The sequence below is a fragment of the Neolamprologus multifasciatus genome, chromosome 3, assembly GCF_963576455.1.
Source record: "Neolamprologus multifasciatus chromosome 3, fNeoMul1.2, whole genome shotgun sequence".
Lineage (NCBI taxonomy): Eukaryota > Metazoa > Chordata > Actinopteri > Cichliformes > Cichlidae > Neolamprologus > Neolamprologus multifasciatus.
This window is the reverse complement of record NC_140441.1, coordinates 47,610,156-47,635,385: the sequence shown is the minus strand read 5'-3', so window position 1 is coordinate 47,635,385 and position 25,230 is coordinate 47,610,156. Positions and strand designations below refer to the sequence as shown.

At 40.3% G+C, this 25,230-nt stretch overlaps 1 protein-coding gene and 1 long non-coding RNA gene across 2 annotated transcripts; one reads left to right on the top strand and one right to left on the bottom strand.

Moving 5' to 3' along the window:
• Positions 1 to 10,096: 10,096 nt before the first annotated feature.
• LOC146523733 (uncharacterized) lies at positions 10,097 to 11,101 on the bottom strand. The gene is made up of 2 exons (XR_014873103.1): positions 10,578 to 11,101; positions 10,097 to 10,497 (listed from the first exon to the last, which is right to left on the bottom strand). It is a non-coding gene; the product is annotated as an uncharacterized LOC146523733 (long non-coding RNA).
• An 8,648-nt stretch (positions 11,102 to 19,749) lies between these two features.
• Positions 19,750 to 21,803, top strand: LOC146523732 (stonustoxin subunit beta-like; the record flags this gene model as incomplete). Its single annotated transcript, XM_085148307.1, has 2 exons — positions 19,750 to 19,825; positions 19,974 to 21,803. Coding segments are annotated over 2 exons (666 nt in total), but the record flags the coding sequence as incomplete, so codon positions are not given.
• Between the last annotated feature and the right edge of the window lie 3,427 nt (positions 21,804 to 25,230).

Sequence of the window (25,230 nt, the reverse complement as noted above, 5' to 3'; positions counted from 1 at the left end):
CCAGACTACAGACTGAAGTCTCTGGGGTCAGTAGAGTGTTGGAGTGAGTGGGTGGTGCTGTCAGCAGTATTGTGCTAAACACAGTCAGTATGAAACAAAGATCCAGTGTTTCCTGTAAAGCTGCAGCTTCTCAGTGAAGCTGTGAGAGGAGAACGGTGACAGGCTACAGGATTGGACACAAACACTTCCTGTTTCTGACCTTTATGGTCACCATAGTAACGGCTGACACGCTCTGATCAAACACTGTCAACAGCCAATCAGCTCTCTGAACAAAGCAGCATGCAGACCAATGACTGCATTCATTTCCAAGTTTAAAGCAGTGAAGAACACAGTCTGTAGGTGAGGAAGAATTTAGTGAGAGCAGATGTTTGGATGGAATTCCTCCAGTTAACAGCTGGAACCGTCCATCTGGATTGTTGGGCTTGTTGTTGGGGTTCCTACAGAGCTCAGAGTGGACACACCAAGGTTCTTCTAATGAATGAAAGTCCAAACTCAAACTAGGAGGGAAAAACATTTTCATCAACTTCAATAAAAATCCAAAGATTAGAAAAAGTGAAGCAACAATGAGTCCTAGTACAGTCCCAGCACTGAAGTCCCTGCTGCTCTTTATACTGGATGTGCTGCATCACTGACTGACAGCTGATGAAGAGTCTCTGGAAACACTCGTTTATCTCCTCTGCTCTTCCTTCTTCTCTCTGCAGGTGGAGGTGGTGATTGTAAACAGGACGGTGTGTGTGCTGAGAGAGGAGGAGCTGTGTCCTGATGATCCAGAGAGGTTGAAGCAGCAGCAGCTTGTGTGTAGAGACGCTCTGACTGGGCCATGTTACTGGGAGGTGGAGAGGAGAGCTTCATCCAGCAGTGACTGACAGAGGAATGAGAAGAAGTGCAGATGACTGTCAGTGCTGCAGAGTGAACTGCTCTGAGAACAGCTCCACTGTCAGACACAATGTAGAGTCCAGCATCATCCCTGTGTGTCCCTCTGGATCTGACAGAGGATCATCAGTGTATCTGGACTGCTCTGCTGCTGCTCTGTCCTTCTACAGTCTCTGCACAGTCTCTGTCTGACTCTGGCTTCAGACCCTCCTGGATCAAACTCTTCTGTTTTCACTCTCCTGTTGCTTTTTCATATATTTCCACAACATTAATATTGATCCCACCTGTCTCACTTGTTTCATGCTTTTATACATAATAACAGGACACGTGTGATCTGAGCGCTGCTGTGGTTGCTGTGCTGCATGTCTTCATTTAGATAACAGAGACATCTAGTGGTTCAGAGGGAGAACTGCAGGAGGTGGAGCTGTGTTTTAGCATGGAAAACTTTTTATCTTTTAGGCGCAGATACAAATATAACAATTATCAGTGTAAGCTACAAAAGGTCAAATCAGTTAGCAGAGTGATGTAAGAATAGAAACATAACAGTGAATCTGGACATGTATACAGATGGAAGCAAACAAACAGGATGTAACACTACATTAAAGCCACAAATGGGAATTCAATTTCAATTCAATTTTATTTATATAGCGCCAAATCACAACAAATGTCGCCTCAAGGCGCTTAAGACGGGAAGAAAGGGAAGAAAACAAAGCCAAAGGAAAATATATTTGATCTCAGGAATCCAAATCAGATGCTTTAGAGCAGGGGTCGGCAACCCTGGGCACGCGTGTCACAGCTGGCACGTGAAGGGTTAACTGATGGCACGACCATAGCTGGACTGGCCATCGGGCATACCGATGGTGATTTTTCGTTTTCAATGTGCCTATGATTTTTTTTTTTTTTTTTTGTAACGGTATAACGATGGAAGGTGGTGGATTGGCCGGATGCTGGTCGATGTGTAAAAATAAGTCAGTTGTTTGGTGGTGGCCATGGCGGAGTTTCCACAGAGGCAGCAGTTGGATGAGGGAAAGGGGAGGCAGGAGGAGCAGAGACTCGAGGCAGCCGCCGGTCCGAGTGTCAGGTGAACTGAACTTCAGGTAAGAAGTTATGACCTGCAGTCAATCTGGGTCAGATATAAACCAAGTTTAGGTGGAGTTTATTTTCCTTGTGCTGTTTACAGTCAGTTACAATAACTCGTACTGTGTACTAGCTAGCATGACGGAGTTTCTATACAGCTGGGTGGTGCTATGACATTACTGAGAGTGAACTTTACAGTGGCTTGCAAAAGTTTTCGGCCCCCTGGAACTTTCCCACATTTTGTCACATTACAGCCACAAACATGAATCAATTTTATTAGAATTCCACGTGAAAGACCAACACAAAGTGGTGCACACATGAGAAGTGGAACAAAAATCATACATGATTCCAAACATTTATTACAAATAAATAACTGCAAAGTGGGGTGTGTGTAATTATTCTGTCATGGAAAAACACACTGCCATCAACTTCTGTTTTGTTTTTGTCAAAATCACTGTAATATAATCACTGTACCTTTATATACATGTGACTTATATTAATGCTGCTGCCCTCTTGTGGCTAAAGTGTAATTATGTTGTTGTTATTATGGAAAACATTTGAGAGTAACATGCCAAATGAGTCAGCACTTTGGCTTTAACTTAAGAAATCCTCATTTTTATGTCATCAGTTATAGTTGCATGTATTCATTATCATAATTTAACCTTTAATATTGATTTCTTAAATTGGTTTTATGTGAACTAGCAATAATTTTATGGTTGTATTAAATAAATACATCACTAACGAATTAACTATTTCAGTAATTCATCGAAAAATGTACATAATCAATTAAAGAAATATATTAATAATGAATTATCCATTAATTTCATTTCAAATGTTTCATTATTTGTTTATATACAATTCAAATTAGTTAATTACATATTTAATCAATTATTGGTTTGTTTTCTATTTTAATTATTTTACTGACACATTTAATGAATTATTTAATGATGTATTTATTTAATTCACGTTGCTACTCCTGTTCCTGCATCGGTGTTCATAAATACATTTTATTTGTCAGCTTCACCCATCAAAGTCAGGGGGCGGGGTTAATGCTGATCAAGTCAAAACCATTGCTTTGGTCTGGTGGGCGTTCTTTTAGTGGGCTTTTCTGTCACGGCCTGCGTGGCAGGCTATGATGAGGGGAAGGAGGACCCAAATGCTGGACTCTTTGATGAGGTCAGTGCATTTATTTACAGTGATGCAAAATAATCCAAACAACAGACAATTTTGTTTTTTTTTTCTTTAGAAAGAAAATCAAATGTGGTCAGTTGTTCCCTCTTCTCTTACTTTGTGATGTTTTTTGTAATGTTACTGAATCTTCTGTCGTATGGACTGGTTTTTATATAGCACTTTTCTACTCTTCTGAGCACTCAAAGCACTAATGGAGGAGAGCAGCTGGTTCTGGTCATGTTTTAATGACCTGGGCGCTTGGAGGGCTTTGTTTCCTGAGGGACAGCAGGGATGAGGAGCAGGGAGATTGTGATCATGTTGCCCTGCGTGGGAGCTGTGTCGCTTTGTTTCTGTTTGATTACTGTACACACTGTATGGCTACAGTTATTGGCCATCTCCATTCAGTGCTAAGTCCGGTGAGCAGTGACCTATAATTATGCTGTTATGGCACCACTCCTGAAGTACATAAGCACAGAGACCACCGCCCCTTCACTTACTGGACTCTTTGTTACACTCCTGGCTCGGATTGACTGGTTTTTCATCTTTTCATCACAATCCAGTTCTACCTAATGTGTGTTGTTGTCGTCATAGCAACGTGTCGAGCGTCCTGCGATGTAATTAATATGAGACACGAGCGCTACAAAAAAGGTGGACATCGACCAGCTGCTCAATCGTGATCCCTGAGGTTGACAAAAAGCCATACTTTTTGTCAACCTCAGGGATCACGGGCGGACAGTTACTTATAAAGTACCAGGTATCAGGTACCATGACCTAATGGAAAACCCTGAAAATACTTTTTTAAGAACAACATGCTGTGGAGTGTCTGATGGTCTTCTAATCCCGGGTGGGATACTGTGGATCCAATCCGAAGTAAAGTCCAGGTTCAGACTGAGGCCAATGTCTATCAGTTCCTGGTGACTTAAAGTAATTAGTGCGTTGCAGAAGGACACAACAACATTTTGTAATTTTAAAGTCTTACTCTTTACTGGAAGCATTAAATGACTTTGGTCAGAAGCACATCGATGGTTTATTATCCCCTATGTGCTGATGTTTAGTTATATCTGTGGATAGGCTTTGTTGGTTATTACAAGGTCTGGGCAAACACACAAACATGATTGGACTTTTGCCCTCAGAGCTCTCTGATCTTTCCCTTCCTGGGAGGCGTTCTCACTTGATATTGGCTCTCTGCAGTAGAGTATCACTGTTCCTTTTACAACACATAGTGGTATTTTTGTGAACTAACACCTTATTTTATCGGTCTAATCTTCATGGGTTTTATCTTGTTCGATCACCTGCTTTTTCACAGTATTCATTCACGTTGTCTGTAGCTGGATTTACCAGCTTAGCTTAGCTCGTAGCCAACTCACTAGCAGCAAGGCACCTTCACCTGTCCCTTCTGTACTTTCCTGCTCAGTGGTCCAAAGGTTTAGTTATGCACAGCTACTTTCAATACCACTGACATTTAGACTCTTTGTCCAATTGATCATCGAATTAACTTCAAGAATTACTTTCACTAATCCAAGGGTTCAGTTGAGGAGTTGAGGAAGTAATTTAGCCATTTAAATCAGCTGTGCTGGATCAAGAACATCTAAAACCTGCAGCACACCGACCCTCGAGGCCTGGCGTTGGACACCCCTGCTCTAAAACATGACCATATCTTTTAGACCCCATTCCTAAAAGACTGCTCAAAGACGTCCCACCTTTCATTGATGCATAAGTGTTAAATTTGATCAACCTATTCATTGGCTACATACCACAAGCCTTCAAGCTGACAATAGTTAAATCACTACTTAAAACCCATCGCTTGACCCAGCTGTCTTAGCTAATTACAGTATAAGCCAATCTCCAACCTTCCTTTACATGAAGCCAGAAGACAAGAATTAGCTACACTACAGCAATGTCTTAAAGACAAAAAGACCTGGATGACCTCTGCTTCTACATTCAGATAAAACTGAGAAATCGAGGAGGATGAGGATGATGATTTATTTTTCACTTGCAGTTGCCTGCAGCAAAATTGGACCTCTTCCAGCCATACATACATCACACAAACGTCACATTAGTGAGACAGGTCAGAACACGTAGCGTAAAGAAAAAAACTTCTTCTTTTTGCGTTATCAATTGATCCATTGGTGATTAAGCTGCGAGCTGACAATTGCATTAAGGGCATCTTCAGAGCTGACCAGGAGCACAAAATATCCTTATATGCTGACGTTCTCCTGCTGTATATGCCAGAGCCTTTATGATCTCTTCCCGTGCTCTCGCTATTTTTGAATGTTTTGGCAAACTTTCAGGTTACAAGTTGAACCTGCATAATAGTGAACTTCTCTGTGTCAACTCTGTAGCCAGGAAGGTTTCATTTTCAGATTTTCAATTTAAAGTTAAATCAGAGTATGTGACCTATCGGGGGTTAAGGCTACCCACTCATACAAAGGTCTTTATGAAAGAAACGTTGTCGCGCTGCTTGAGAATACTGAGACCGATCTTCAGAGATGGACCAGTTTACCACTGTCATTAACTGGCTGCATCAGTTCTATCAAAATGAACATACGACCCAAGTTCCTTTATTTATTTCAATGTATCCCATGCTACTTACCCAATAAGTATTTTCTAACACTGACTAAGCATATCTCTGCATTTATTTGGAACGGCAAAAGTCCACAAATTCATAAAGATTTCATGCAGAGAACTAGGCCAAACTTTCAGTCTTATTATTGGAAAGCAAATATTTGAAATATGCTGTACTGGATGAGTAGTTTCACTACAGAGACTCCAGTTTGGCTCCAAATTGAGTCATTGAGTCAAACGTGCCTATGAGCGCTGCCATTAGAACTGTACAACTATAAACGTTTTGCCATTTGTTTGAAAGTTGTGTTTTGATCGTGTCCTGTGGATTTTTGAATTTTTGGCCATCAATTTCTGGAGCAAAGACTACTCAAATTGTTGGAACTTTTGGTACAACCCTGTCTGGATTACAACTTTGATACAGGATATTGGACTGGACTAACGGAGTTAATGAGGTACTTGCAGGCTAGCCAACACGTTACCAGGCTAACAGCTGACTGAGGAATCAGCTGACTGAACCTGCTACCAGGGTAACCAGATAAAATGGGGCCGAAGAGGACACCGACAGCTGAGGAAGTCGAGGACATTAAAAAGTCTCTTGACTTCATAATGGAGGAAATTTCTACTATCAGGTTGCAGCAGAAAAATATCATTGAAATTGTGGAGGAGGTAAAGCTCCTCCGCATCCAAAATGCCGAAAAAGATAAAAAGATTGCATACCTGGAAAGTAAGGTCGATCACCTGGAACAATACTCCAGGATAAACGACGTTATTATCACTGGGCTCCGTATTAAACCCCGGTCATACGCTCAGGCGGTGACCGCTGACAGCAATGAGGAACCTGGAGAGCTTGACATTAGCTACACGGAACAACAGGTGGCTGCTTTCCTGCGGTCCAAAGGGATTGCCCTGGACTGTAACTCTGTCGAAGCATGCCACCCTCTTCCCAGGAGGAACGGCAACATACCAGCTATTATATTAAGGTTTGTAAATCGAAAGCACAAGATTACGCTGCTGAAACAAGGAAGAAAATTAAAAGGATCTAATGTCTTTATCAATGAACATCTAACCAAACACAATGCTGAAATAGCCAAAAAAGCGCGACACCTTAAGAAGCTGGGAAAAATCCAAAGCACTTGGACGACAAACTGTAAAATATTCATTAAACTAAACGGATCACCAGAGGAAGCCAAAGTTCTGACCATTAAAAATATGGCGGATCTCGAAAAATATCAGTGAGCAACACGATCTGGACGCCAAACAAGGTAACAGACAACCACACACTCACTTATGACACACACTGGAAGGAAGAACTCAGATACATCTGGAAGAAACAGCTGCATCAGTCAAACAGTTGCAGAATATGATCAATTGGAACTGAAAACATTTAACTATATGGATCACAATACACAGGACTTGGAGACAGACAACAACTTCTTCTCATCTAACAATAACAATTGCTGCTACTATACAAATAAAGACTACAATCAGAGGATTAAAACTGAGAATAAATTATCAATTATCCACTTTAACTGTAGAAGTCTCTATGCTAATTTTAATCATATCAAAGAATATCTTAACCAGTTTTCACATCGATTTAGTGCCATTGCCTTATCAGAAACTTGGATCAATATGGAAAAAGGAACAGACTTTGAACTGGAGGGTTATGAATTCACATTTATAACTAGGCGAAACAAAGGAGGAGGAGGAGTGGCCTTGTATGTGGACAAATCCTTGAAATTTAATGTGGTGGAAAAGATGACGATGGTGATTGATAATGTACTAGAATGTATTACAGTTGAAATTTGTAAAGAAAAAAGTAAAAATGTAATCATTAGCTGTATATACAGAGCTCCAGGTAGTAGTATTGAGACATTTAAAGACTGGATAGAAGAATTTATTGAATTAGCTCACAAAAAAGTTTTCATTTGTGGAGACTTCAATATTGATTTGCTAAACCCAAATAAACATATAACCACTGAGGAATTTATAAACACAATGCACTGTATGAATCTATTTCCTAAAATTACTAGACCTACCAGGATTACATCACATTGTCCAACTCTCATAGACAACATTTTTACAAATGACATTGAAAATAAGACTGTAAGTGGACTCCTGATTAACGATATAAGTGACCATCTTCCAATTTTTACAATCTATGATAGGAATTACAAGATCAATAAAATGGACAGTAAAAAACAGTACAGACGAGTAAGAACAGAAGAAAGAATGAATGCATTTAAAAAAGATTTATTGAAAGAGAACTGGGGTGAAGTATATCAGGAACAGGACGTTAATAGTGCTTATAATGAATTCTTTAGAATATTTACATTACTGTACAATACCAACTGTCCAGTAAAGCAATAAAGTAGGAAACATAAATATATGGACTGTCCATGGATAACAAAAGGTCTGCAAAATGCATGTATAAAGAAAAATGCTCTATATAGAGAGTTCTTAAGAACGAGAACTAAAGATGCTGAAATCAGATACAAAAGATATAAAAATAGGTTAACTAATATACTTAGATTTAGTAAAAAGGAATACTATATGAAGCAATTAGATATAAATAGAAATAATAATAAAAGATTATGGGAAATCCTGAACAGTGTTATAAAACGTGGGACTGGACAAAAGAACTATCCCAAGTATTTCATTTGTAATGACGATGAAGAATACAATATGGATGTTGTGGCAAATAGTCTCAATGAATTCTTTGTAACTGCTGGACCAAATTTAGCAAGAACAATCACTCATCCTGGGAAAGCACAGGAAAAACCGGATACACTGATAGACAGAAATCCATATTCTATGTTTCTCATAGCTGTTGATGAAAGTGGAGTTTTTGAAATTGTCAAAAAATTTAAAAATCAGAAATCTTTGGTTTGTAATGACATTGATATGATAGTGGTTAAAAGAGTCATTGAGGCTATTATAAAACCATTTACATACATCTGTAATTTATCATTTCAAACTGGTCGATTTCCAGACAGAATGAAAATAGCAAAAGTTATACCTCTATACAGATCTGGAAACAAACACCATTTCACAAACTATAGACCTGTCTCTTTACTACCTCAATTCTCAAAAGTTCTTGAAAAACTGTTTAAAAACCGACTGGAAAAATTTACAGATAAACATTAACTACTCACTGAGAGTCAGTATGGATTCAGATCAAGCAGATCAATATCATTGGCACTATTAGATTCAATAGAATACATCACAAATTCCATAGACAAAAAGCAATATGTGGCTGGGTTATTCATAGACTTGACAAAGGCATTTGACACTATAGATCATGATATATTAATAAGAAAACTGGAACGTTATGGTGTCAGAGGGGTAGTTTTAGATTGGGTCCGGAGTTATTTAAGTGACAGAAAGCAGTTTGTGGAAATAAATGGTGGTTGTTCCTTATGTATGGACATTGTTTGTGGTGTACCCCAAGGGTCGGTTTTGGGTCCAAAATTCTTCAACTTGTACATTAACGACATCTGTAAAGTGCCCAAAGTATTAAAAATGGTTCTCTTTGCTGATGATACAAACATTTTTTTCTCTGGTGATGATCTGCAGAATTTATTGGAGGATATGACTAATGAAATAAGTAAAGTGAAGTTCTGGCTTGATAAAAATAAATTATCATTAAATTTGAATAAATCTAAACCTATGTTATTTGGAAATAGTAGTTTAAATACAAATGCAAAGATTCAAATAAATGGTGTTGATATTGAAAGAGTCAGTGAAAATAAATTTCTGGGGGTAATAATAGATGAAAAACTTAACTGGAGAGCTCACTTAAGATATATTCATTCCAAAGTATCACGTAGCATTGCAATACTAAACAAGGCAAAACAGGTATTCGACAGAACATCACTTCATATTCTATACTGTTCACTGGTTTCACCATACTTAAGCTATTGTGCAGAGGTCTGGGGCAATAACTATAAAACCACATTAAATTCACTTTTTACTCTTCAAAAAAAAAAGCAATTCGAATCATCCACAATGCAGGTTATAGGGAACATACAAACTCACTATTTTTGCAGTCTGAAATATTGAAAATTGACGATCTAGTGAAATTCCAAACAGCACAAATTCTATTCAAAGCAAAAAAGAAAGAACTGCCAGGTAATATTCAGAGTATGTTTTTTTTGAAAGAAGGAAGTTATAATTTAAGGGGTTTTTGTAACTTCAAAACAATGAAGGTACGTACCACAAGAAAAGGCTTTTGTGTTTCTGTTCATGGAGTGAAACTATGGAACAGTCTGAATATGGAATTAAAGCAATGTCCAAACATAAATCTGTTCAAAAAGAGTTATAAAAATATGATCTTCTCGAACTATAAAGAAAAGGAAAATATTGAAATTAAGTGAATGTCTCTATTTAAAAAAACAAAAACAAAAAAAACCCAAAACAACTCATGATGTGATATTATAGTATATAGTATATCAGAAATCTGTTCACTGTTTTTATTACAAATTATATCAGTAAGGAAGCTGACTAAATATTAACTGATAATTTATGGCAAAGGGGTGGGATTAAATAAGTGTTTACTTCTTCCCACTCCCTTTCAACATGTAAATTAATAATTTTTTTTGTATGTAATTTGTACAGTATTTTTTTTTCTTTCTTATTTTCTTTTCTAAATGTACTTGTATATTGTTCACATGTTGAAATAAATTACTAATCAATCAATCAATCAAACAATAAATCCCCAGTGCGTTCCCGACTCTGACATGTTAGTGTTCTTTGTCTCCGCTCCTCAGTGTCTGAGCACCCCGTGCTCGCTGCCCTCTCGTCTCCACACTCCTCCTGGGGAATAACAAAGAGGCAGCCGTCAGCAACGCCACAATGTGGCAGACTAACCTTAACTAACTCGCCAAGAGACTAACGTGAAGTTACGCAATGATCCAGCATCGGAGAGAGCTCCACCACACTCCTAAGTAGCTCCTCTGACGAGGCTTGAACAGCTGCAGGTGTGAGAACAAAAATGAGAGCCACATATGAGGATATTGGTCTAAAATTTCGATAGCACAGTGGCATTATAACATCCTCGTAAGTGGATATCAGGCCCTTGTAGAGCAAAATTGAGTATTTTGGTCTAAACAAGCCAAAATGTGATGTCCACATATGTGGACGCCAGGTCCTAGGAGGTTAAATATCTGCTCACTTTGTCAAAATGAACCTAATCATCTCTGATGAATTCAGTGATGTCTGCCAGCTCACCTTGCAAGTGGTCGAGCTTATACCGCCGACAATGCAGCACACAACTTGTAAACTCCCTGCTGACTATCACCTCTTGAGTTATTTATTTATGTTAGTTTCAACTGTTTCTGCAAAAAGTAAGCACGTGTTACTGATAAAAAGTCCAATAGAAGCAAAGTCTAAAACAAAAACCTGTCTGATTAAGATCTGATCTTTGGGGGGGGGCGGGTTTCAATAAGCAGTGTGACCCGTGTATATGCATTAGGGGTGGGTTTTGATTATCGATTTATCGATTAAAATCGATTCTCGCTTGGATAACGTGATATCGATTCATTAAAATCCTGAATCGATTTTTTTAATATAAATTTATTTTGGCCAAAACACCAGAATCTCAGGTTAAACCTCCCAAAATTTCAAGAACCACCAAACAGCTAAAACAGTAAATGAGAGCAGGAACACGGATTCTGCACAAAGACGTAAACACAAAGCGCGGAGCCGCCGACGCATCAGAATCAGTGAGATGTGACTTTCTCACCTGACTGCACGGACACGAGCTGAAAGCCGACAGCTCGCTGATTCTGATGTTTCGACGGGTCCGCGCTTTGTGTTTACGCCCTTTTTGCGCTGATTCTGAAGCTGCAGGTTTTATCTCTCTCCAAACAATATTGAGTAAACCAGCAGCAAAAGAAGATCCAAACTACGCTTCACATAAACATCGTCATAATTTCCCTCTGATTGTTTTGCTGCCACCACGATAAAATCACACTTCATGCACAGCTCTCTCTCTCTCTGTACTTCAAGAACAGTTTCCCGTCTTAAAATCTGTTTTCTGCATTATTCGCTTGCTTGTTATGCACAAGTCTACCGTTCTTACAGCCTGTCGGACGCTGTTTTCTTTTCTTTTACTTACTTCTGAAAACAAAGCCTCGTTTCTGCTGTTCAATACTGAACAAATTTAAACTTTTTAAAATGATGCAAAATTGCAAAATGCTCAGCTGTGTCTGTAATAAAACCTCTGTAACTTTGCTCTGCTTCACGTCAGCAGCATCAGGTAATGTTCATATGTTCATTAATGATTTTCTTTCGTTTTTGATGTACTGCAGAATATTTGTATAAAATCCCAGGCCAGGAAAACCTTCATGTTTTTCTGTGTTATCCTCAGCTACTTTGACACAAAGGCATCTGCTGTGATGCTCACACCTTTAATAAAGTCTCGCAAGTGTCAGATTTCTTTTTATAGATATAAAAAATATAGAAATGTACTGATGCATGACCTGAATTATAATATTTCTGACTGTCTGAGGCAAAATTTCCCCGATTCAAATTGAATCAAAATTGAATCAAATCGATTCTAGAAATGAGTGACGATTCCCAGCCCTAATATGCATGTTTTAATAAAAGAGATAATGTTGGTGTTTCAGTCATGTAGTAACTGTTAGCTTTAACTGTACAAGGCTTGTTAGACATAATGAAACACATCGTACAGATTTCTGGATGTTAGACTATAATTTTTATTATGATTATTAATCTTGAGTCTAAAAAGTCAGTCAAGTATATCCAGGATATCTTTCTGTTAACTGGATTCACTGACCCTAACACTGGGACCAGGATAAGTGGTTGCATGAAGCTGGTTATCAGCTGACAATCTTATTATTTAATTAATTTAATTAAGTTATTTAATTTTTCTAATTTTTCCTCTACATTTCCCCTGAAATGAAGGGATTGTGTTAAACATGCTTTAGTTCCTCACATTTTTCTACAATCTCTTTGTTCAACCCCCTGAATTAAAGCTGAAAGTCTGCACTTCAAACACATCTGAGTTGTTTCATTTAAAATTGATTTTAGTTTAAGTACAGAACCAAAATTAGAAATTAAGTTCTCTCTGTCCAGATATTTATGGACCTAACTGTATATTCTATACAGCACGTAAAAAATGCTATAAATAAAGAAGTCTGTGAAAATGTGGCGCTTCCAGGTCAATTTAAACTGAAGTGATATAATCTTCTCCCCACAGTTTGAGTTTGTATTGTCTCAGCTGCAGACAGACTATGATATAAATGTGGAGGTGCCAACCACTATTAATATTATTAGTTATAAAGGACACCTTCCTGCCTTTAGTCTTATTCATGATGATTATTAGTTGTCTTCTAATGTCCACAAGTCTGTATGATGTGTGTCATAGTTTCTAACAAGCCTTTTAAACTTAAGTTACTGCATTGCTGAAACATCAACATCTGCTTATTGAACAAAACAAAAACAACCAATGTGATTTTATTTTTATTTTAATAGACTTCTAAAAATTATACCAGATAACTGGCCTCAGAATATAATTGAATAAACATTTTTAAAAACGATAACCTAATCCTGTCTTGACAGGCTGAGCTCTTCAGTATCCACCAACAGCATTGTCATGCTGAGTCAGACGTTTCTGCTCCTGGTGGAAATACTCTTCTTCTTTCCACATTGTACCAAATGTTTTTAAATGTTAGTTTCAGTTTAAAATTAAAGATTAAAAAAGTGTAACACATATAAACATCAGGTAATTAAGACAAGCGAATGGTTCAGTTCCACATGTGCTCCGCTAAGACATTAAACTTCAGTAAAATTATGCAGTTATGAAACAACTTTCATCCAAAACAAAATTATTTGCTCAGGAGCAAAAACAGTGAAGTAAGTGACTGTACGTGAGTAAGCTGTGCTGGTGACTGGATATCAGATTTCCAGTCATTAGAGCAGATAAGTGGCAGAACTATATTACTGAGGTACAAGTTTACTCATTTAACTGATGTCTGTCAATAAATCTATTTAATTTAAATGCAAATAACCCAAATCCTTATTGAACCATCAGGTTCACTTATAAAGTATTCTGTAGTTATCTTAGTGTCCATCGCCCTTCCCAACATGGAAATAAAGCAGCTGTGAGAGAATTAAACTTTAATGAATCGGTACAGAAGTGGAGGAAGCAAGAAGAATGAGCTGAGTAAAGTTTGACTTATGCGACATTTTTGTTTCACTTAATGCACCTTATAATCCAGTGAGCCTCATGGTCTGTAAAATATAGTGCATTTGCAATACCAATGTGCACAATATTGGAACTAAATTATTTTTATTTTGACAAGCAGCGGCCCACATTAAACTGTGACTGTCACCAGGTAATATGGGCGTGTTTCTTGAATAAGCAGCAGGTGGTAAACAGCTGACAGGTGAACAGGATGCATGCAGGTAAACTCGAGGGCCCTTCGAGATGATCGGTGGTGTCGTGAGGAGAATTTCAACTCATTATTCATGTTACAGAAACATGGAGATACGAGACCAGGCAGAAGACTTTCTGATTATTTGTTTTTAGTTAAAATAATTCCATTGTTGTCTAGTGATGGTGTGGTAAAGCTCTGTGAATGTGTCCAATTTTTCCGGCTTTGTTGCTTCGCCCAAAGGCAGATCACACAAAGCCTCGTTTAACTGCTTATTATGAAGAACTGACATCTGCTGGTCATTTAATTTTCAGCAGCACTGCTGTGAGAATACCTGTAGGATACATGCCAGTGGATATGTAAGCACATGCACAGCTGCAGGGCTAGAAGGGCCAAAATGAATTAAATAAATAGATTCTTAAATAATTAATTAAATGTGTCAATAAGTGATTAATTAAATATATTTAAAAATCAATAAATTTGAAATTAATTTACTGGAAATTACTTGGCATTAAATCAGTGATGTATGTATTTCATTCCTTAAGTATTTTGAACTTAATTCATTAATGACATTTAATTAATCATTTAATGATGACTAATTGATTGATTATTGATGATTAATTAACCCTCCACATGATTTAACCTCTATAGAGATGATATTTTATCTAGATCATGTATTTTTCAAAGGTTCAGACCAGAAAGTTTAACATTATTATTTTTCTCATTATTGTCTCTTCAGATTGAGTGTCTGTAATCTCTCAGAGGGAAGCTGTGAAACTCTGTCTTCACTACTCAGCTCCCAGCCCTCCAGTTTGAGACAGCTTGACCTGAGTAACAATGACCTGAAGGACTCTGGAGTGAAAGTTTTGTCTTCTGGACTGAAAAGTCCATATTGTGAACTGGAAACACTCAGGTCAGCGTTCTTGAAATGTTCAGTAGATGAGGTTTAGATGTTTACATGTCTTTTTGGCTGTAATTTCCTGTTTGCATTTAGCTATTTTTCTCTTCCCTAAGAGTATTTGTCATGTCTGCAGGCTGTCAGGCTGCCTGATCACAGAGGAAGGTTGCAAGTCTCTGGTCTCAGCTTTTAGCTCCAGTTCTTCCCATCTGAAAGAGCTGGACCTGAGCTACAACAACCCAGGAAAGGCTGCAGTGAAGATGCTTTAGCAGCTAAGACTGGACACTCTGAGGTTTGTAGATGGCTGTTACAGCCACAAACAGTGTCTGATAGATGAGGAAACTGGCTCTGTCTGATTACTTAATGCTGGAAACCAGTGTAATTTGAACAATCACACATTTCTGGTCTAACTTAAACAGTAGATGTCTGTATGGGGTCTCAAAGGACAAAATCTCTGTCAGCAACAACGGTGCAGCCTGTTCAAACTGATCTCTGGAAAGGAACTGACATTTTCACTCTCTTTATTTATTTTAAGTTTTATCTGTGTGCAGAGACCATGTCCAGGACATGTTTAGCCTGGCCCAGCATAAACTAGAATTAGGGGGAAGTTGTTTCCCCAGCTTAGAAAATCATATTAGTAAAAGTAAATGGATTACTAGGTCACTCAACTTAACTAACCACCTACTAAAATGGGCTATTTTGCACTGCTAGTTTGCTGCTTCTGAGCGTTTACTACTGAAACTTGTTTGTGCTAAAATATCAAATTGATCTTCTGGACTTTGTGATAATAGTTAGTAGAAAACAACAGAAAAATAGAATGCAGTCAAAGTGAATTAACTTTGGTTGATCAACCTTGAAATTCAAAGTCAAATTATAATATAATGAGTGCTGTCAACATTAACGCGTTAAGCTGCATTAACGCTTCAACCCCGTGTAACCCTTCATCGGGCTGATCTGCGTTAACTTGTTAATGAGGATTTGCCACGTTAACGCCGTAATTACGGGTTAATGTCGACAACATTAAATATAATATAAATCAATCATTCAAATCAGTCATTCATTGCTAACAGAAAGCAAAGATTAAGAAACAAAGGGATGGAGCTGGTGGAGGAAACCAGGTCACTGGTTGGGTGTTGGGCCCAGACCAGTGGGTGTTTTTGACTGTAAAGCCAATCTAGCAAGGACAACCACTGGTCCTGTTACCCTGCAGCCTGCACTGCAGGATATGTGCTGTGCCACTGAGACCACGTCCACACTAGCCCAGATGGATTTGAAAACAGTGTTTTCGTCTGAAAATGTTCCGCGTCCACACTATTGTTTTCAGTCGTTTTCACAAGGTTGTGTGTCCACATTGAAACGTCTGAAAAACGCTTATGTTGCAGTCCTGCGCATGCATGAAACGCAAGAAGATCCGGCCTGCCTCATTTCTGTCTGACATCTATTCACTTTCCGGCTCGTTGAAACGTCGCAGCAAAATGAGGAAAAGCACAGAGTTTTTAAATGGACTAACAATGAGGTGGAGTTGTTGCTGCGAGTAACACAAAAGTACAAAGTTGCAAAAGCGAGTGAGAGTTACAGAATTTAAAGAAAAGTTATCTGGAGCACGTACAGACTGATATTAACCTTTAATAGGGCTGTCAAAAATGAGAGCAAACAAAACAACTGTTGTATAATGCCCTCCACTATCTTTGTTTAATTGGTCACATGACTGCATCACATGACTAAAAAGGTGTCATCATTTTCAAGTCTGCGTTTTTGCTGTCCACACTGCGAAGGGAAAGCACCATTTTCAAATGTATGCATTTTCGAGAGCGTTTTCAAAACACAGCGTTTTCCTTGAGCGAAAACGCCTCCCTGGGAAAGTCTATGCCAGGGTGCTGGAGAGGAGAGTCCGACCGTTAGTCGAAGCTTGGTTACAGGAGGAACAATGCGGTTTTCATCCTGGTCTTGGAACACTGGACCAGCTCTTTATCGTCTCATGGATACTCGAGGGCGCATGGGAGTTTGCCCAACCAGTCTACATGTGTTTTATGGACTTGGAGAAAGCATTCGACCGTGTCCCTTGGGGAGTCCTGTGAGGGGTGCTCCGGGAGTATGGGGTGACTGGCCCATTGCTATGGGCCATTCAGTCCTTATACGACCGTTGCAAGAGCTTGGTCCGCATAGCCGGCAATAAGTCGGACTCGTTCCAGGTGGGTGATGGATCCGCCAGGGCTGCCCTTTGTCACCGATTATGTTTATAATTTTTATGGACAGAATTTCTAGGCGTAGCCAAGTGGTTTCACTTAGGTCAGGGGTCGGCTCCGGAGCCGCATGCGGCTCTTTAGTCCTTATAGTGCGGCTCCGGGAAAATAAATTAGAAGTATTCAGCTGAAGTGTATTTTATTTATGTTAGTCCTTTTTTAACTTGTAGTTCTAAATTGGAAGATTATTGTGATATTGAAGTATAAAAATAAAATTATATTCTATTATTTCTTCATCGCTCAAAATATCCGTCACACTCGCGGAAGCCGGTGTACCCGCCGAAACGCCGCGCATTTATCGAGACTTTCAACCCCAGGTAGGACAGTTATAGATCTTCAGATCCACATTATGTCAGCAGCTGTTCTCCACCATGAACTATGTTACAAACAAACACCGCTCACGCCTCACAGATGACAGCTTACAGTCCTGCGTAAAGATGAGATTGACTTCGTACAGCCTCGATTTGCAGACGCTGTGACCAGAAGTCCCATTGTAAACATATCACAGCAGACCCGACGATGTTTGCATGAACACGCTTTTCAGCATCTTTATTGACCACTTTTCGCACACGGTTGCTGTACGCATACAGCCGGCTGTAGCTTTGCAGCTCACAGCCCGACACACACCAACACAACAGCATAGAGAGCACAGATGTTAAGGTGTCGAGGTGTGATTGTGGGTGCTGCTCAGGTGCGTCCGCCTCCCCTGCAGCGGCGCTGCAGACCACGCCCCGCCACACACATTAACCAGGTAAAATACATATTTAGGCAGAATTTTGCAAATATCTATTTTTCATCTTTTAGCAGCATAGAGCTTTTTATCAAATTACTTTTTAAAAGTCAGGTCAAGGCTCCAAAAGCCCAAAGGAGATATGAGGGTGGCTGCTCACAGCAGTTTTTGTTTGCTGGATCATTTTAGTTCAGCTGGGTGTCTTTCCTTTTGTTATATTTCGGATTGGTGCAGCGGCTGCAGCGATGAGGATGCTGCACCAGTCTGTCGTGGTGAAGAGAGAGCTGAGTGTAAAAGCGAAGCTCTCAATTTACCGGTCGATCTACGCCCCGACCCTCACCTATGGCCACGAGCTGTGGGTAGTGACCAAAAGAACGAGATCGTGAATACAAGTGGTGGAAATGGGCTTCCTCTCAAAGGTGGCTGGCCTCTCCCTTAGAGATAGGGTGAGAAGTTTGGCCAGCTGAGGTGGTTCGGGCATCTGACAAGGATGCCTCCTGGGCGCCTCCTGGGTGAGGTGTTCCGGGCATGTCCCACCGGGAGGAGGCCCCGGGGCAGACCCAGGACGCGCTGGAGAGATTATATCTCTCGGCTGGCCTGGGAACGCCTTGGTGTTCCCCCGGATAAGCTGGAGTAGGTGGCTGGGGAGAGGGAGGTCTGGGCTTCTCTGCTTGGGCTGCTGCCCCCGCGACCCGGCCCCGGATAAGCGGAAGAAAATGGATGGATGGATGGAAAACACCGTCTCAGTGTGGACGGGAGGCCAAAACGGAGAGAAAACGAGGCGTTTTCAAACTAAAACGTGTTAGTGTGGACGTAGCCGGAGAGCTCCAGAAAGAGCCTTCATGGTGGCCCTGCAGCCAACCAGCACTTCAGTCAAATGCTGTCAAAAGTGGTCCCAGAGACACTGTTAGCTGTAACCATCAATGACCAAGAATTGTGTCATTTAATTCAGGGTTTCCCTGTATTATTGTTTGATATCATTTCTGAATAAATAAATCAAGATGACGAGCCTTTAAATGCACTTATGTTAGTATAAATATACAAAAATAAAAGATAATTTTCCTGTTAGGAGAATAAGAAATAAATATATTCATCACATGCATCAAATCACAACCTCCTCCTGCAAGAGTGCAGCATTGTGATTGGTTGATGCTGTTTCCATCATTTATGTTTGTTTACCTTCAACAAATTTGCTCTACAGAGCATTTATTAATTAGAAGGATTATTAATAAACATCTTTCTCTCTGCTTTTGGTGGAGTGAAACAATAACTCCTGTCTCCAGAGGTCCACAGGTCCACTGGCACCTGGTCCTAACTTCACCCATGTCTGCACCCTCAGACATCCCACTGTGGAGGCCTCCTCGCCTGGACCAGTGGCTGCCCTTGTGAGACAGACTTTATGGTCACAAACAGCCCTAATCTGAGAATGAAGGCTCCTTTACATAGAAAGCAGTATGTGGTGTGATGACCGCTGCATTAGCTCAAAATATGTGATGCACTGGCTGCTGCACTCTACCTGTACTGGATCAGTTTTTGTAGCCAGTCCCAGTCTTTACATTTAATATGCAGCCACTCCCTGACAGCATGAATGTCACAGTGTGTTGAACCTTGACTGTGGCACATGTCAATGCTCCCTGGACATCGTGCTTAATAAAGGAGATTAAATGTGATGTGATTATGAGTTTTGCTCTTTTGAAGTTGAAACATTTATGTGTCAAAATGTTGGACTGTTCCTTTATCAGTGTGTAACAGTGTGTGTATGAGAGCCATGTAATGTCCATGTGTGCATGCTGACTGTGCTGCTCTGACCCCCCTCCTCCTTTCAGGGTGGAGCCTGCTGGAGTCCGATGGTTGAGACCAGGTCTGAGGAAGTGTAAGTGTGTTTTTAATGGGATTCATGAAAACAAAGCAGCACACATTCAACCATCTTCATCATGTCAGGAGTCATCATCAAAGTGTCAATCAATGAACAGATGATGGATCAATAACTGCAGCTGGATTGTGTTTGTTCTCTCCATCAGATTCCTGTCAACTCACAATCGACACAAACACAGTGAACACAAAGCTCCAACTGTCTGACAACAACAGGAAGGTGACACATGTGATGGAGGTTCAGTCATATCCTGATCATCCAGACAGATTTGATTTTTATCCTCAGCTGCTGTGTAGAGATGGTCTGACTGGTCGCTGTTACTGGGAGGTCAAGTGGACGAGGAGGGCTTGGATATCAGTGAGTTACAGAGGAATCAAAAGGAAAGGAAGGAGTGATGAGTGTGAGTTTGGTAGAAATGATCAGTCCTGGAGTCTTTTCTGCTCTGAACATTATTCCTCTGTGTGGCACAATAACAGAGAAACACCCACCTCCTCCTCCTCCTCCTCCTCCTCCTCCTCCTCCTCTGTCTCTAACAGAGCAGCAGTGTATGTGGACTGTCCTGCTGGCACTCTGTCCTTCTACAGAGTCTCCTCTGACTCTCTGATCCACCTCCACACCTTCAACACCACATTCACTGAACCTCTTTATCCTGGATTTGGGTTCTGGGATCCATCGGATATTTTGAGAATAAGATTTCTTTGGGTTTTGACTCCTGAGTCAGTGACTCTGTGTAGTTAGTCTTACCTGTTAGAGAAACAGGTCAGTCTGTACATGTCTGTGTCTTTCACTCAGAAACACATGATGAGATTCATGGATTCAGTCAGTTGATGTTTTAAACTAAATGATTCACAAATTATTCTTCAACACAAGTTTGGTGAGCAGCAGGGCTCATCCTGATTTTTGTTTTTGTGCATTATAATGATGAAATAACTTTGTCATGTCTGTGGTGGCCTTTGGAGAATTAAACCATCCTTTAGAAACTAGATATAAATGTCATATTTTCCAACATTGATATTTTTCTGTGTTTCAGACGACAATGAAAAGATAAAGAACAGTCTGTAAATCATAAGTTATCAATTCAAATGATTATTAAAGCCACAAGAGAAGCTTCCTGTTATTTGTACCACTCACCTGGTCATGTGATCCAGCTGTGCAGCCAATCATAACTGACATCACTTTCTACTTTGATATTTCCATGGTGAATGGACTGATTCTTGTTTAACACGTTCATACTCTGATGGATGCATCGGAGAGGGTTAGTGTCTTGCTCAAGGACACTTTGTGTGCCAGCTGGAGCAGTCAGGGATTGAACCACCAACCTTCTGATCATTAGATGCCTTGCTCTATCTCCTGAGCTACAGCCATCATCAAAGCTCTTTCTTAAATCCTCTCTGAGAGGAGCTCAAACACGAGGAAGAGACGAAAGTGAGGGAAGAGAGTGGACTCATTAGTAAAATGAAAAACAGCCAGCATTGATGTTTAAGACAAGTGAGGTAACAGAAATACTATATATGGCAGCGGTCACCATGGCAACATCAATGTCGGTTGCTACGTGTTGTATTGATCCTGATCTGTGAGCCTCATATCAGGATATGCTGTTGTTTGCTTGATCATTCCTCAGCTCGTCTGTGTGAAGCTGAGTGTAAAGAGGCTCCTGCTGTTAGAGAAACACTCTGATGATATATGATGTATGATATGTCTCTGCTATTTTTATGTTATCATATTTTGATGTTGATTGTGATTGGTTTCATTTGTTTCTTCAGTGGCTGTAGTGTTTTAATGTTTAGATTGTCTTTTGTTCCATTTTGTAATTGTGTATAAAGTTTGATTTGAATGAAAGTTACACTCAAATGCTTTCAGTGTTGCTGTGTTGAGTGTTTTCATGTTTAATGTTTGTATGGAAGACACACAAAGACATGTGACTAAAGAAATCTGTGCTAGAGTGACTTTAAAAAATAAATAAATAGTAGAAAACAAAACAGATGTTGAATTCTTTAGAGAATTTTCTAAAAATCTTTTTCTTTCTAAACAGAATCCAGAATATTGATCTTTGACATGGAAGCTGTTTCTACAGGATCCTGATGGACACTCAAAGGTTTAGAAAATGTTCTCTTTAGTTGTTTACAGCAGAAAATCAACCGATGTGAACCAAAACAACAGAAATGCACAAGTGTGTGAGACTACAAATGATAGAATCAGAACTGCTGATTTCATTACTCTGAACTTTTAAAGGCAGGTTTTGTGTCTGAGAGCAGGGACACTTGCTGTGTTCAGTGACTGTAAGTTCAGGCTACCCTTGATTTAGTTGCTAGATGTTTTTAAACTGTGTTTATTTTATAAGGCTCATTAAAAACCATCTGAACTAGAGATGGACCGATCCGACGTTGCGTCAGTCCGATACTGACCTAAATTACTGGATCGTATATAAGTAATAAATAAAAAAAGATGTAATCCGATCTACTAAATATCACAAAAGCACCTCAGAAAAGTTGCGACATGGCGTAACCCAACACATGACCTTAGCACATAGGAGCAGTATGTGTCACGTGATAGAGCGGCTGTGGCGTGCGAGACCTGTCGGCGGTCTGGTGGAGCATTTGGAGCCTCGCGACGTGCTTCCAGACCGGCCGACGTGGTTTCTTACGGACTCATCTCAGACCCAAGACTTTGAAGGCTCGCCGGCTGTAAATCGTCTGTAATGAGACGCTTTACATGTCTGAGCTGAAGTTTGTTATCAGTGTTTAAAAAGGCTGCATCTCTGATGGTTGGCATTAGATCAGTGCCTATGGAAGTGGCACCTTGCACATTTGGAAAGGAACCAAGACTGAATTATATACACAGGTTTTAGAGCAGCATGTGCTCCCATGGAGATGATGTCTTTTACATGTTTAAGGAGGATGTTGCTAAGCTGCACACAACAGCATTATGAATAAAGTATGGGTTCATGAGATATGCAAACCATTTAATTCAATTTTATTTACTTTTCACACAGTGTGTCAACATTTTGTCATAAAATAATATTAACAACAAGAAACAACAATAATAATAATAATAATTGCATTGCTCTATTAAATGTGGTGAAAATATGAACTCAGTCTGCGCGTGCTGTGCATGTCTGTGATGTAATCGCGTGAGAAAGGCGGTTTCCTGTCCTTTTTGGCCCTCGCTGCTCGCCGTATTTCCGTGCGGCTCTGCTGGATGACGGAGGTAAAGTTTTTTGAACAGCATGTATAACTTTAACTGAGCTTCGTTAGTCTTTCTCAGCCTGCTGCAGTTACACTTACAGCCGCGTATCTATTACAGTGAACCTGCCGTCAGCTGTATCACGTTAGCATTAGCTTGTGTTGATGCTAAGCTGCTATTAGCAGGTCCTGTTCAGCGCTAAGTTGTGTCCGGACGACTTTACAGTTTAGTTTCCTCCGATCACCAGATATTTGTGGATGGCCTCGTGTGTACGGAAGCTTCGTGGTGAAGCGCTTTGGCCTGTGGGAAATGTAGGAAACATCAGGACGAGCTGCGCACCGCAGTAAACCGCTTTGACAAATCAACCTTATTTTCACTCACTTCATTAATAAAAGTCTTGTCACTTGGAAAACACATCTCGTCGTTAATGTCACCCAGCTAACGGTGTAGTTTCAAGAAACAATGCAGTGTTCCTGCCACGAACATCACGACGGAAGCCCTGCAGGGTAGATCTGTGCAGCGGCTCTGACGGAAACGCCACAGATAGTAGCTCATTGTCCTTCTTCCGGTTTCTCCTGTTAGTGTCTCCATAGCAACTCATCTGCCTCCTCTCACCTGGTCCCGAGGATCCAGGTCTGTCACCTGGTCTCAGGTTCACCCTGAGCTGGCCCTCCTCGTCCATTCCAGTCACTCTCAAAGACAAACTGAACATTTTCCACTACGACACATCCAGCTGGGTTTTAGTTTTAATTTGAAGTCATTGTCACCATCTCCAAAACAGACACCAGAGCAGGTCTAACTCTTGTTGCATCCTTCACTCAGTGACCCTTAACAGCTGTATTCACCCACTCATCATGTAACACCACAGTTCCTCTCCTGGTTTCTCTGACGTGTCCAGTTTCTTGTGGGACACTTCATAAACATGCTGCTCTGTCTTGGGTGGTCGGCTTTGCCATTTCCAGATTGAGCATTGTTATATATCTGGGGGATTATTCTTGATTAATTATTCGAGCTGTCACGTACTACGTGGCTGTATCAGTGTGAGTGCAGCTCATCATGGTGTGTCGCACTAATTTAACAACAGTAGATGTATTTAGCCTGATGTCCTCTTTAGAGACCAACAGAGCAAACGCTGCTGATTTTATTTTTGTTTTTTATAGTTTGAAAGTGACACTTGGGACACAATGAGTGTGCGTCCCAATGTATTGTGCTCCTTCAGACACAGATCCACACAGCATGTGTATATAAACCATGGAAGAAGCAGGAGCTTTCATTGTGACACACTGCTTAGCTTCACAGTGTGTGTGACACAGGTGGGTCACTTGGATTGGCAGAGGTGAGGCCTGGTAAAGAGCTACAGCTGTAAACTGTAACAGTGCTCATATAGGGGGCTGTTGGGGTTGTCTCACTTTTGGATGCAGCCTCCAGAGGCCGTTAGTGGAATTGCAGTTTTTGGCTGATATGAGGTGACACTTTTGTCTTTGTCCTCTCACCGTCTGTGAGAGATGAGGATCCACCATGTGAGTCCCTCCCTCTCCACCAGTCGGTCAGACGTCTGCCCGTCCTCCAGTCTGGTTCGGCTAAAAGGGAGATTTTCCTTCCCGCTGTGGCCAAGGCCTTGCTCATTGGGGTTGACCGGTTGGTGGGATTTTCTCTGTACTTCGTGGTCTGTGCCTTCAAGTGACTGTTGTTGTGATTTGGTTGATCACAGAGACCTAAAAGACCTGGTGACCTCTAATTTCCTGCTTCTAAATCCAGACAGAGGCTGTTGTGCTCGGCCCTAAAACTCTTAGAAACAGCATCATCGTGGCTCCAGTGAAGCTGTGAGGAGTCTTTGAGCAGAATATATCATTCAGTGTGCACAAACAACCATGTAGGTCTGTGAACTAAGCTGAGAGTGATTCTAGCTGCACGATTGTGAGTCAGTGTTATCAGACAAGTGCCATGAAAAGCCTCAAAGCCTCCAGTTAACCTGAAACGCTGCAGCACGAGTACCAACAGGAAGTAGAAAGAGAGCATGTTTGTCACATATTAGCTCCTCTTCACTGACTCCCTGTTAAAGCCAAGATTTAAAATCCTTCTGACAGACGAGGTCTCGAATAATCAGCCTCTGTCGTCTCTTAAAAAGCTTGTAGTACAAAGTTATACTGATAGAGCACTCCCTCCTCAGACTGCAGCCTTATTTGTTGTTGCTAGGTAGAATAGGAGGCAGTGCCTTCAGC